The sequence below is a fragment of the Nomascus leucogenys genome, chromosome 9, assembly GCF_006542625.1.
Source record: "Nomascus leucogenys isolate Asia chromosome 9, Asia_NLE_v1, whole genome shotgun sequence".
NCBI lineage: Eukaryota > Metazoa > Chordata > Mammalia > Primates > Hylobatidae > Nomascus > Nomascus leucogenys.
Genome location: NC_044389.1, coordinates 53,678,582 through 53,691,058, shown reverse-complemented (window position 1 = coordinate 53,691,058; position 12,477 = coordinate 53,678,582). Strand labels below are relative to the sequence as shown.

Genomic DNA, 12,477 nt, shown 5'->3' with positions numbered 1-12,477 from the left:
CAGCCTTGACGTCTTCAATCTCCTCAGGCTCAGATGACCCTTCCACCTCAGCCCCCAGAGTAGCTGGGACTACAGGCTCACACCACCACACCTGGCTAATTTTTGTATTTTTGGGGGTAGAAAGAGAGTTTCGCCATGTTGTCCAGGTTGGTGTGGAACTCTGGGCTCAAGTGATCCGCTCACCTCAGCCTCCCAAAGTGTTGGAATTACAAGCAGGAGCTGCTATGCCCGGCCCACAATGCATCTTTTAAAAATCAGTAGTAATTCTTTCCTTCTATCTTAGAGCCCTCAAGAGTCATGAGTCACCACCTTTGCATCCCCATCTTGCATTGCCCTTATTTCCTCTGCTCCATCCACTGATCGTAGGCTTCCCAGTAAGCTTCCAAGAACGGGAGGAAAATATTTGTACTTAACTCCTAAGCTGTAACGCTTTCCTTCTCTGCTCATCTGTTGGTACAGAAATAGTATTCAGATAGCCAGGTGCGAAGGCTCACACCTGTAATCTGAGCATCTTGGAAGGCAAAGATGAGTGGACTGTTTGAGCCCAGGAGACCAGCCTGGGCAACATGGCAAAACCCTGACTCTACCGAAAAAAAAAAAAAATTAGCTAGGCACAGTGGCGCATACCTGTAGTACCAGCTACTTGTAGCGGGGAGGGGGTTTGAGATGAAAGGATCACCTGAGCCTGGGAAGTCAAAGCTACAGTTAGCTGTGATCACGCCACTGCACTCCATCCTGGGCGACAGAGTGAGATCCTGTCTCCAAAAAAAAAAAAAAAAAAAGGAAACAGTATTCAGACAGTTATACCAAATAACAAATAGATGAAATAACCAAAGCTTTGTTCTTTCACTTCCAATAATAATCATTTCCATGTGGTGTTCACTTTGGATTTTTAACTGATGGTAGACAAAGACCAAAACTGAAAATGTTGAATTAACTTTTCTGATTGTCAAGCACATGGGCTAAATATGTTGAGAATATATCAACTGCTAGATAGATATAACCTAACTGAAAAATTGTGCCCCAAATAGTGCAAATGCTCTAAGGTTCTATATACATTAGTTACAGCAAGATTTCTTTTGTAGTTACTAACCTTCAGAAGAAACGAACTAATCCACCACAATTCTGAATCTATTAAATACTGAGCCATATAAAAATAGGACACTACTGTATTTGTATTCAAAAAATAGCATCAGAAACTTCTCCATCCCCTAGTTTCAGCCAAATATGGCTCTTCCCTGCTTTAACTTTTTTTTTTTTTTTTTTTTTTGAGACGGAGTCTCACTCTGTCGCCCAGGCTGGAGTGCAGTGGCACGATCTCATCTCCAACCTCTACCTCCCAGGTTCAAGTGATACTCCTGTCTCAGTCTCCCGAGTAGCTGGGACTACAGGTGCGCACCACCTCACCCAGCTGATTTTTGTATTTTTAGTAGAGACAGGGTTTCACCATATTGGCCAGGCTGATCTTGAACTCCTGACCTGGTGATCTGCCCGTCTTGGCCTCCCAAAGTGCTGGGATTACAGGTGTGAGCCACCGCACCCAGCCTTGCTTTAACCAATTTAGCTTACTAGACACAAGCCCATCAGCAGTAGTCATGGACATCATCTACAGTGCTATTTTTGAATACAGCTTCTAAATTCTTGAAAAAAATCAAACATTAGCAATGTAAAATTAAGCTCAAGATGAGAAGCTTCAAGCTGAGATGCCTGAATATGGTGATTAGAACTAAAACAAGAAACTGCCCAGGCGCGGTGGCTCACGTCTGTAATCCCAGCACTTTGGGAGATCAAGGCAGGCAGATCACTTGAAATCAGGAGTTCGAGACCAGCCTGGCCAACATGGTGAAACCCCCATCTCTATTAAAAATACAAAAATTAGCCAGGCGTGGTGGCGCGGGCCTGTAGTCCCAGCTACTCAGGAGGCTGAGGCAGGAGAATCGCTTGAACCCAGGAGGCAGAGGTTGCAGTGAGCCGAGATCACGCCACTACACACTCCAGCCTGGTAACAGAGCGGAGACTCCGTCTCAAAAAAAAAGAAGAACTAAAATAGGAAACAAGGACTTTTTTATAAAGTCACCCAGTCCTGTCATCTAGCCCTATGCCAATCTGACAAACTCAGAATCAACTTCTAGGAGGAGCCTAAGAAATCCCTTTCAGTTTAAAGGTTTTAGGCAAGTTGACACAAGCCAGGTCCCCTATGCATATTGGAAATAGCAAGTCTGCCCCTAGGTCAGCCTTCTTCAGTTTTGCTTAAACACCCTAAAAAAAAAATTCTAGATGTGAGCATGTGAAAATAAGGGTGAATTAAATTCTCAGTATTCAGACGTCAATGTAATCACTAAAAATTATTAGGCAAGGAAAGAAGAGAAATCTTAAGAAAATAATCTTTAAATGCTAATTTCTCCACAACAGTAAAACAGTATATGGGTGAGTTTCACCCTCTAAGCTTTTTATTAGTTTTCTAAACACAGACTAAACACGGAATGAGTGCATCACAACGAAGCTTCCTTCAAAGGAGTTATTCCTCCGGGTGTAACCCCTGTTTTCACAGGACCTGAGGCTTATCTACTGCCTCCATATCCACATCTGGCCATCCCATCCTTCTGCCCTTCCCTCTCCACGTTCCCCCCACTCGTCTGGAACAAACGATAAGTAAGTGAAATAATGACCAGCACTAAACATGACGCCAAAGTTGGCATTTACAAATGATTTTCAAAACAACTCCCCAGTGGACCTAATCAACGTAGGCAGGGCACACTATCCACAACCTATTTGCTGGTTGTCTAAAAAGATAAAACTCGTCTTCTTCAGGGAAGTACTCTGGGAGGAAGGGCGCCTCTAGGAAGCAAGGGGGCGGCTCCAGATCCCTTTCCCGGGGACCCCAGTCTGTGTCCAAGGGATCCCGACCCGCGAGCAGCCTTGTTTCAGTGTTACATCTACACAACTTGTCATCCCAACTTCCCAGCCCTAAGACGAGAGAGGAAGTTAAAAGGGTCCTGGGATGACAGGGGAAAGTACGACAGTCTTATCTTCTGTGCTTGGGACCCAGAAAAGAGCAATAGGCAGCCGCGACGGAGCCATTCAACCGGGCACCGGTTGGATACGGGTTGTGCAGGAGAGTGGGAGATACCCACGAGAAGCTCGCAAACAAGCCCGGGAATGCGAGCGAAGGCAGAGACGGGGGTGATGAAGGAATCCAGGCGCTGGCCCCGGGATGTGCCGGGGGAAAGAACCTCGTCGGGGCTGGAGGAGCCCACGAGTACTCGAAGCCCTATGTGGAGGCGGCGGTTAGGTAGTCCGAGCGCTCCGCGCAGTCCCGGGGCCCCGCTTGGTGGTGACTCCGGGCCTCGGCAGCGCGAGGCCAGGAGGGTCGGGACGAGGGCGGGCGGCGGGCGGCGGGCGGGGGCCCAGGTCCACCCGAACAAAGCCGGCGCGTGCGGGGCCTGGCTACTCACAACAAGAAGCTCATGTTGGCCGCGGGGCAGGCTGCAGGCTCGGCGGTTGCGAGGCCTCGGAGCGGCGTGGGCCAGGAAAGAAGAGGAAAGGCGAATGGAACAGGAGACAGGGAGGCGGAGGAGGAGGTGCAGAGAGCCGGCTGCTCGGTGGCCGCAACTAGTTCGGCTCAGCGAGTTCCAATGGCAGGCGGAGGGGGCGGAAGTGGGTAGCGCTCGTCTTGAATAACTCCAGGGGAGGGGAAGGAAAGGGAGGCGGGGCAGGGCTGCAGGCTCTCCGCGAGCCCCTCCCCAGCTCCCCGCCGCCCCCACCTCACGAGCTCTCGCGATAGCGGTGCAAGCCCACCCCGCCCCTCCGGCTGCGGCCTGGGGTCCCTCACCTTCTGGTCTCTTCTGCTGCCAGGGACCACGCCCAGCGTGTGCGCCGGGGCTGCCCGGCCCCCAGTCCACCCGGTTAGGGGTCGTTTCAGAGCTGTCGGAGCCGCTCAGCTGGGCTCCAGAGGTGAGGGAGGAAGTGGGCTTCAGCTCGGGGATGTCAGGGTCCCGCAGTGAGGGATGTAATTACCACCGGAGTTAGGCCCGCAGTGAGTGCCCGGCCAAGGGCGGTGAAAGGTGATGGCATCTTTCTCTGCTAGCACTTAAAAACAGGAGGGAGTTTCATCAGGTTGGAATGGCTTGGAGGAAAAGGACCAAATGGGTTTTCAAGGTCTCTGTCATTTTATGGTAAAATTTTTAAACCCTGAACTAGGGGAAGGTCAGGGTCTCTCACTACCTGAACAGGCAAGCTAGGCTGTCATCAGCAGCTGGGAAAAGTCAGCGAGCCAAGGAGGGGAGCAGAGCTCAGTTCACCACGGAACCCAGCATGGTAGGGTGGTCATAGGTGTAACCACTTAGGGGGCCAAAGCTTGTAAGCATTCTAATGCACGGAACATCCTAGAAGCTATTCAGACCCACTTACAAAGGGACTTTTATTCTCACAGGGTTATGGGGCCCAGGGCAAGCCTTTATATTCTGTTTAAGAATCCTTCACATACCTTGAATATGTCACCACAGCATTACCAATTTAGGAGGGAACTATGGGTACCCAAGAGATGTCCGTCTTCTTTACTCACACCACCAATCAAATCTACAAGTTTTCAAAGAGAATCTGAGCAAAACAAATCATGTGCAGATATTAGCTCACCTTTGGCTTATGGCAAGGGCAGAATACACTTTGAAATAGGTACAGATATGAAATGTATTATACTGCGTTTATGCACTATTATTTGGCACGTTGGTAAAGTGGTAAAAAAAAAAAAAAAGAAAAGAAAAAAAAACTTTTGAGGCCGGGCGCAGTGGCTCATGCCTGTAATCCCAGCACTCTGGGAGGCCGAGGTGCGTGGATCACCTGAGGTCAGGAGTTCAAGACTAGCCAAAGTTCAAGACCATGGCCAAACCCCGTCTCTACAAAAAATACAAAAATTAGCCGGGTATGGTGGCACAGACTTGTAATCCCAGCTACTCGGGAGGCTGCGGCAGGAGAATTGCTCCAACCCAGGAAGCAGAGGTTGCAGTGAGCCGAGATCGGGCCACTGCACTCCAGCCTGGGTGACAGAGTTAGACTCTGTCTCAAAATTTTTTTTTTTTTTTGAGACGGAGTCTTGCTCTGTCACCCAGGCTGGAGTGCAGTGGCCCGATCTCGGCTCACAGCAAGCTCCGCCTCCCGGGTTCACGCCATTCTCCTGCCTCAGCCTCTCCGAGTAGCTGGGACTACAGGCGCCCGCCACCACGCCCAGCTAATTTTTTTTTGTATTTTTAGTAGAGACGGGGTTTCACTGTGGTCTCGATCTCCTGACCTCGTGATCCGCCCGCCTCGGCCTCCCAAAGTGCTGGGATTACAAGCGTGAGCCACCGCGCCCAGCCAAAAAATTTTTTTAATAGAAGAAAATACTAGAATCTTGCACTATCTCAGGAACAGCCGAGGTTACTGGAATGAGAAAACTTACAGGCTCAAAAGATTACCAAATCAGGATAAATAGCTAATGCACGCAGAGCTTAATACCTAGGTGATAGGTTGATAGGGGCAGCAAACCACCATGGCACACACGTTTACCTATGAAACAAACCTGCATGTCCTGCACATGTATCCTGGAACTTTAAATTAAATTAAAAATTTTTTAAAAGATTCCCCAAAAAGAAGAAAGAGGAGGATTTATCTTAATGCAAATAATAGATTTAAGATATAAAACCCTGTGCTCCAAATATTGATATGGTACTGACTTACTGTATAATTCTTTTTTTTTTTTTTGAGACGGAGACTCACTGTGTCGCCCAGGCTGGAGTCCAGTGGTGCAATCTCAGCTCACTGCAACCTCTGCCTCCCGGGTTCAAGCAATTCTCCTGCCTCAGCCTCCTGAGTAGCTGGGATAACAGGCATGTGCCACCACACCTGGCTAATTTTTGAATTTTTAGTAGAGACGGGGTTTTACTATGTTGGCCAGGCTGGTCTCAAACTCCTGACCTCGAGATCTGCCCGACTCGGCCTCCCAATGTGCTGGGATTACATGCGTGAGCCACCACGCCCAGCCCTGTATAATTCTTTTTTTTTTTTTCTGCCACTTTGGGGTTTAGATTTTTTTTATTATTATTATACTATAAGTTTTAGGGTACATGTGCACAATGTGCAGGTTTGTTACATATGTATACATGTGCCAGGTAGGTGTGCTGCACCCATTAACTCATCATTTAGCATTAGGTACATCTCCTCATGCTATCCCTCCCCCCTCCCCCCACCCCACAACAGTCCCCAGAGTGTGATGTTCCCCTTCCTGTGTCCATGTGTTCTCATTGTTCAATTCCCACCTATGAGTGAGAACATGCGGTGTTTGGTTTTTTGTCCTTGCAATAGTTTACTCAGAATGATGATTTCCAGTTTCATCCATGTCCCTACAAAGGACATGAACTCATCATTTTTTATGGCTGCATAGTATTCCGTGGTGTATATGTGCCACATTTTCTTAATCCAGTCTATCGTTGTTGGACATTTGGGTTGGTTCCAACTCTTTGCTATTGTGAATAGTGCCGCAATAAACATATGTGTGCATGTGTCTTTATAGCAGTATGATTTATAGTCCTTTGGGTACATACCCAGTAATGGGATGGCTGGGTCAAATGGTATTTCTAGTTCTAGATCCCTGAGGAATCGCCACACTGACTTCCACAATGGTTGAACTAGTTTACAGTCCCACCAACAGTGTAAAAGTGTTCCTATTTCTCCACATCCTCTCCAGCACCTGTTGTTTCCTGACTTCTTAATGATGGCCATTCATACTGGTGTGAAATGGTATCTCATTGTGGTTTTGATTTGCATTTCTCTGATGGCCAGTGATGATGAGCATTTTTTCATTTGTTTTTTGGCTGCGTAAATGTCTTCTTTTGAGAACTGTCTGTTCATGTCCTTCACCCACTTTTTGGGCGTTTGTTTTTTGGGTTGTTTGTTTTTTTCTTGTAAATTTGTTGGAGTTCATTGTAGATTCTGGATATTAGCCCTTTGTCAGATGAGTAGGTTGCAAAAATTTTCTCCCATTTTGGAGGTTGCCTGTTCACTCTGATGGTAGTTTCTTTTGCTGTGCAGAAGCTCCTTAGTTTAATTAGATCCCATTTGTCAATTTTAGCTTTTGTTGCCATTGCTTTTGGTGTTTTAGACATGAAGTCCTTGCCCATGCCTATGTCCTGAATGGTAATGCCTAGGTTTTCTTCTAGGGTTTTTATGGTTTTAGGTCTAACATTTAAGTCTTTAATCCATCTTGAATTAACTTTTGTATAAGGTGTAAGGAAGGGATCCAGTTTCAGCTTTCTACCTATGGCTAGCCAGTTTTCCCAGCACCATTTATTAAATAGGGAATCCTTTCCCCATTGCTTGTTTTTGTCAGTCTTGTCAACGATCAGATAGTTGTAGATATGTGGCGTTATTTCTGAGGCCTCTGTTCTGTTCCATTGATCTATATCTCTGTTGTGGTACCAGTACCATGCTGTTTTGGTTACTGTAGCCTTGTAGTATAGTTTGAAGTCAGGTAGCATGATGCCTCCAGCTTTGTTCTTTTGACTTAGGATTGACTTGGCAATGCGGGCTCTTTTTTGGTTCCATATGAACTTTAAAGTAGTTTTTTCCAATTCTGTGAAGAAAGTCATTGGTAGCTTGATGGGGAGGGCATTGAATCTCTAAATGACCTTGGGCAGTATGGCCATTTTCACGATATTGATTCTTCCAACCCATGAGCATGGAATGTTCTTCCATTTGTTTGTATCCTCTTTTATTTCATTGAGCAGTGGTTTGTAGTTCTCCTTGAAGAGGTCCTTCACGTCCCTTGTAAGTTGGATTCCTAGGTATTTTATTCTCTTTGAAGCAATTGTGAATGGGAGTTCACTCATGATGTGGCTCTCTGTTTCTCTGTTATTGGTGTATAAGAATGCTTGTGATTTTTGTACATTGATTTTGTATCCTGAGACTTTGCTGAAGTTGCTAATCAGCTTAAGGAGATTTTGGGCTGAGACGATGGGGTTTTCTGGATATACAATCATGTCATCTGCAAACAGGGACAATTTGACTTCCTCTTTTCCTAATTGAATATCCTTTATTTCCTTCTCCTGCCTAATTGCCCTGGCCAGAACTTCCAACACTATGTTGAATAGGAGTGGTGAGAGAGGGCATCCCTGTCTTGTGCCTGTTTTCAAAGGGAATGCTTCCAGTTTTTGCCCATTCAGTATGATATTGGCTGTGGGTTTGTCATAGATAGCTCTTATTATTTTGAGATACATCCCATCAATACCTAATTTATTGAGAGTTTTTAGCATGAACGGTTGTTGAATTTTGTCAAAGGCCTTTTCTGCATCTATTGAGATAATCATGTGGTTTTTGTCTTTGGTTCTGTTTATATGCTGGATTACATTTATTGATTTGCATATGTTAAACCAGCCTTGCATCCCAGGGATGAAGCCCACTTGATCATGGTGGATAAGCTTTTTGATGTGCTGCTGGATTTGGTTTGCCAGTATTTTATTGAGGATTTTTGCATCGATGTTCATCAAGGATATTGGTCTAAAATTCTCTTTTTTGGTTGTGTCTCTGCCCAGCTTTGGTATCAGGATGATGCTGGCCTCATAAAATGAGTTAGGGAGAATTCCCTCTTTTTCTATTGATTGGAATAGTTTCAGAACGAATGGTACCAGTTCCTCCTTGTACCTCTGGTAGAATTCGGCTGTGAATCCAGCTGGTCCTGGACACTTTTTGGTTGGTAAGCTATTGATTATTGCCACAATTTCAGAACCTGTTATTGGTCTATTCAGAGATTCAACTTCTTCCTGGTTTAGTCTTGGGAGGGTGTATTTGTCAAGGAATTTATCCATTTCTTCTAAGTTTTCTAGTTTACTTGCGTAGAGGTGTTTGTAGTATTCTTTGCTGGTAGTTTGTATTTCTGTGGGATCGGTGGTGATATCCCCTTTATCATTTTTTATTGCGTCTATTTGATTCTTCTCTCTTTTCTTCTTTATTAGTCTTGCTAGCGGTCTATCAATTTTGTTGATCTTTTCAAAGAACCAGCTCCTGGATTCATTAATTTTTTGAAGGGCTTTTTGTGTCTCTATTTCCTTCAGTTCTGCGCTGATTTTAGTTATTTCTTGCCTTCTGCTAGCTTTTGAATATGTTTGCTCTTGCTTTTCTAGTTCTTTTAATTGTGATGTTCGGGTATCAATTTTGGATCTTTCCTGCTTTCTCTTGTGGGCATTTAGTGCTATAAATTTCCCTCTACACACTGCTTTGAATATGTCCCAGAGATTCTGGTATGTTGTGTCTTTGTTCTCATTGGTTTCAAAGAACATCTTTATTTCCGCCTTCGTTTCGTTCTGTACCCAGTAGTCATTCAGGAGCAGGTTGTTCAGTTTCCATGTAGTTGAGTGGTTTTGAGTGAGTTTCTTAATCCTGAGTTCTAGTTTGATTGCACTGTGGTCTGAGAGACAGTTTGTTATAATTTCTGTTCTTTTACATTTGCTGAGGAGAGCTTTACTTCCAATTATGTGGTCAATTTTGGAATAGGTGTGGTGTGGTGCTGAAAAAAATGTATATTCTGTTGATTTGGGGTGGAGAGTTCTGTAGATGTCTATTAGGTCTGCTTGCTGCAGAGTTGAGTTCAATTCCTGGGTATCCTTGTTAACTTTCTGTCTCGTTGATCTGTCTAATGTTGACAGTGGGGTGTTAAAGTCTACCATTATTATTGTGTGGGAGTCTAAGTCTCTTTGTAGGTCACTCAGGACTTGCTTGATGAATCTGGGTGCTCCTGTATTGGGTGCATATATATTTATGATAGTTAGCTCTTCTTGTTGAATTGATCCCTTTACCATTATGTAATGGCCTTCTTTGTCTCTTTTGATCTTTGTTGGTTTAAAGTCTATTTTATCAGAGACTAGGATTGCAACCCCTGCCTTTTTTTGTTTTCTATTTGCTTGGTAGATCTTCCTCCATCCTTTTATTTTGAGCCTATGTGTGTCTCTGCATGTGAGATGGGTTTCCTAAATACAGCACACTGATGGGTCTTGACTCTTTATCCAATTTGCCAGTCTGTGTCTTTTAATTGGAGCATTTAGTCCATTTACATTTAAAGTTAATATAGTTATGTGTGAATTTGATCCTGTCATTATGATGTTAGCTGGTTATTTTGCTCGTTAGTTGATGCAGTTTCTTCCTAGCCTCGATGGTCTTTACAATTTGGCATGATTTTGCAGTGGCTGGTGCCGGTTGTTCCTTTCCATGTTTAGTGCTTCCTTCAGGAGCTCTTTTAGGGCAGGCCTGGTGGTGACAAAATCACTCAGCATTTGCTTGTCTGTAAAGTATTTTATTTCTCCTTCACTTATAAAGCTTAGTTTGGCTGGATACGAAATTCTGCGTTGAAAATTCTTTTCTTTAAGAATGTTGAATATTGGCCCCCACTCTCTTCTGGCTTGTAGAGTTTCTGCCGAGAGATCTGCTGTTAGTCTGATAGGCTTCCCTTTGTGGGTAACCCAACCTTTCTCTCTGGCTGCCCTTAACATTTTTTCCTTCATTTCAACTTTGGTGAATCTGACAATTATGTGTCTTGGAGTTGCTCTTCTCCAGGAGTATCTTTGTGGCGTTCTCTGTATTTCCTGAATCTGAATGTTGGCCTGCCTTGTTAGGTTGGGGAAGTTCTCCTGGATGATATCCTGCAGAGTGTTTTCCAACTTGGTTCCATTCTCCCCATCACTTTCAGGTACACCAATCAGACGTAGATTTGGTCTTTTCACATACTCCCATATTTCTTGGAGGCTTTGTTAGTTTCTTTTTATTCTTTTTTCTCTAAACTTCTCTTCTCGCTTCATTTCATTCATTTCGTCTTCCATCACTGATACCCTTTCTTCCAGTTGATCGCATCGGCTACTGAGGCTTCTGCATTTGTCACATAGCTCTCATGCCTTGGTTTTCAGCTCCATCAGGTCCTTTAAGGACTTCTCTGCATTGGTTATTCTAGTTATCCATTTATCTAATTTTTTTTCAAAGCTTTTAACTTGTTTGCCATTGGTTCGAATTTCCTCCTGTAGCTTGGAGTAATTTGATTGTCTGAAGCCTTCTTCTCGCAACTCGTCAAAGTCATTCTCCGTCCAGCTTTGTTCCGTTGCTGGCGAGGATTTGCGTTCCTTTGGAGGAGGAGAGGCGCTCTGATTTTTACAGTTTCCAGTTTTTCTGCTCTGTTTTTTTCCCATCTTTGTGGTTTTATCTACCTTTGGTCTTTGATGATGGTGACGTACAGATGGGTTTTTGGTGTGAATGTCCTTTCTGTTTGTTACTTTTCCTTCTAACAGACAGGACCCTCAGCTGCAGGTCTGTTGGAGTTTGCTAGAGGTCCACTCCAGACCCTGTTTGCCTGGGTATCAGCAGCGGTGGCTGCAGAACAGTGGATTTTTGTGAACCGCGAATGCTGCTGCCTGATCGTTCCTCTGGAGAGGAAGTTTTGTCTCCGAGGAGTACGCGGCTGTGTGAGGTGTCAGTCTGCCCCTACTGGGGGGTGCCTCCCAATTAGGCTACTCGGGGGTCAGGAACCCACTTGAGGAGGCAGTCTGCCCGTTCTCAGATCTCCAGCTGCGTGCTGGGAGAACCACTACTCTCTTCAAAGCTGTCAAACAGGAACATTTAAGTCTGCAGAGGTTACTGCTGTCTTTTTGTTTTTCTGTGCCCTGCCCCCAGAGGTGGAGCCTACAGAGGCAGGCAGGCCTCCTTGAGCTGTGGTGGGCTCCACCCAGTTGGAGCTTCCTGGCTGCTTTGTTTACCTAAGCAAGCCTGGGCAATGGTGGGCGCCCCTCCCCCAGCCTCGCTGCCACCTTGCAGTTTGATCTCAGACTGCTGTGCTAGGAATCAGCGTGACTCCGTGGGTGTAGGACCCTCCGAGCCAGGTGCAGGATATAATCTCCTGGTGTGCCGTTTTTTAAGTCCGTTGGAAAAGCACAGTATTAGGATGGGACTGACCCGATTTTCCAGGTGCTGTCTGTCACCCCTGTCTTTGACTAGGAAAGGGAACTCCCTGACCCCTTGCACTTCCTGAGTGAGGCAATGCCTCGCCCTGCTTCGGCTTGCGCATGGTATGCTGCACCCACTGTCCTGCGCCCACTGTCTGGCACTCCCTAGTGAGATGAACCCGGTACCTCAGATGGAAATGCAGAAATCACCCATCTTCTGTGTCGCTCACACTGGGAGCTATAGACCGGAAGTGTTCCTATTAGGCCATCTTGGCTCCACCCCAGCCCTGTATAATTCTTGTAAGGGTCTTCTGAAAGTAAGACTTGCGTTACCAGGTTACTGATTATCTTTGGAAAGAGTGAGTTGACTTGTCATAGCCTCAGTTTTGGCCCATTTAAAATGAGAGCCTTGTATCATTACATGATCTCTAAAATATCTTTCAGTTCTAAAGTTCTCTCCTGCCAGGGGCATCCTTCAAATGACTGGCACACATTTCCAAACTGCTCCCTGATTTGGCTTAGGTAG

The 12,477-nt window shown here is 45.4% G+C and overlaps 1 protein-coding gene across 1 annotated transcript in view; it reads right to left on the bottom strand.

Annotated features, from left to right (window-relative positions):
* The window catches only part of MOB1B (MOB kinase activator 1B), a 71,204-nt gene extending 67,534 nt beyond the window's left edge, over nt 1-3,670 (bottom strand). Inside the window, exon 1 of the mRNA XM_004088992.2 lies at nt 3,456-3,670. Within this exon, the coding sequence (XP_004089040.1) occupies nt 3,456-3,469 (14 nt within the window). The 5' untranslated portion in view covers nt 3,470-3,670. The remainder of the gene's footprint in view (nt 1-3,455) is intronic.
* Nucleotides 3,671-12,477: the final 8,807 nt, after the last annotated feature.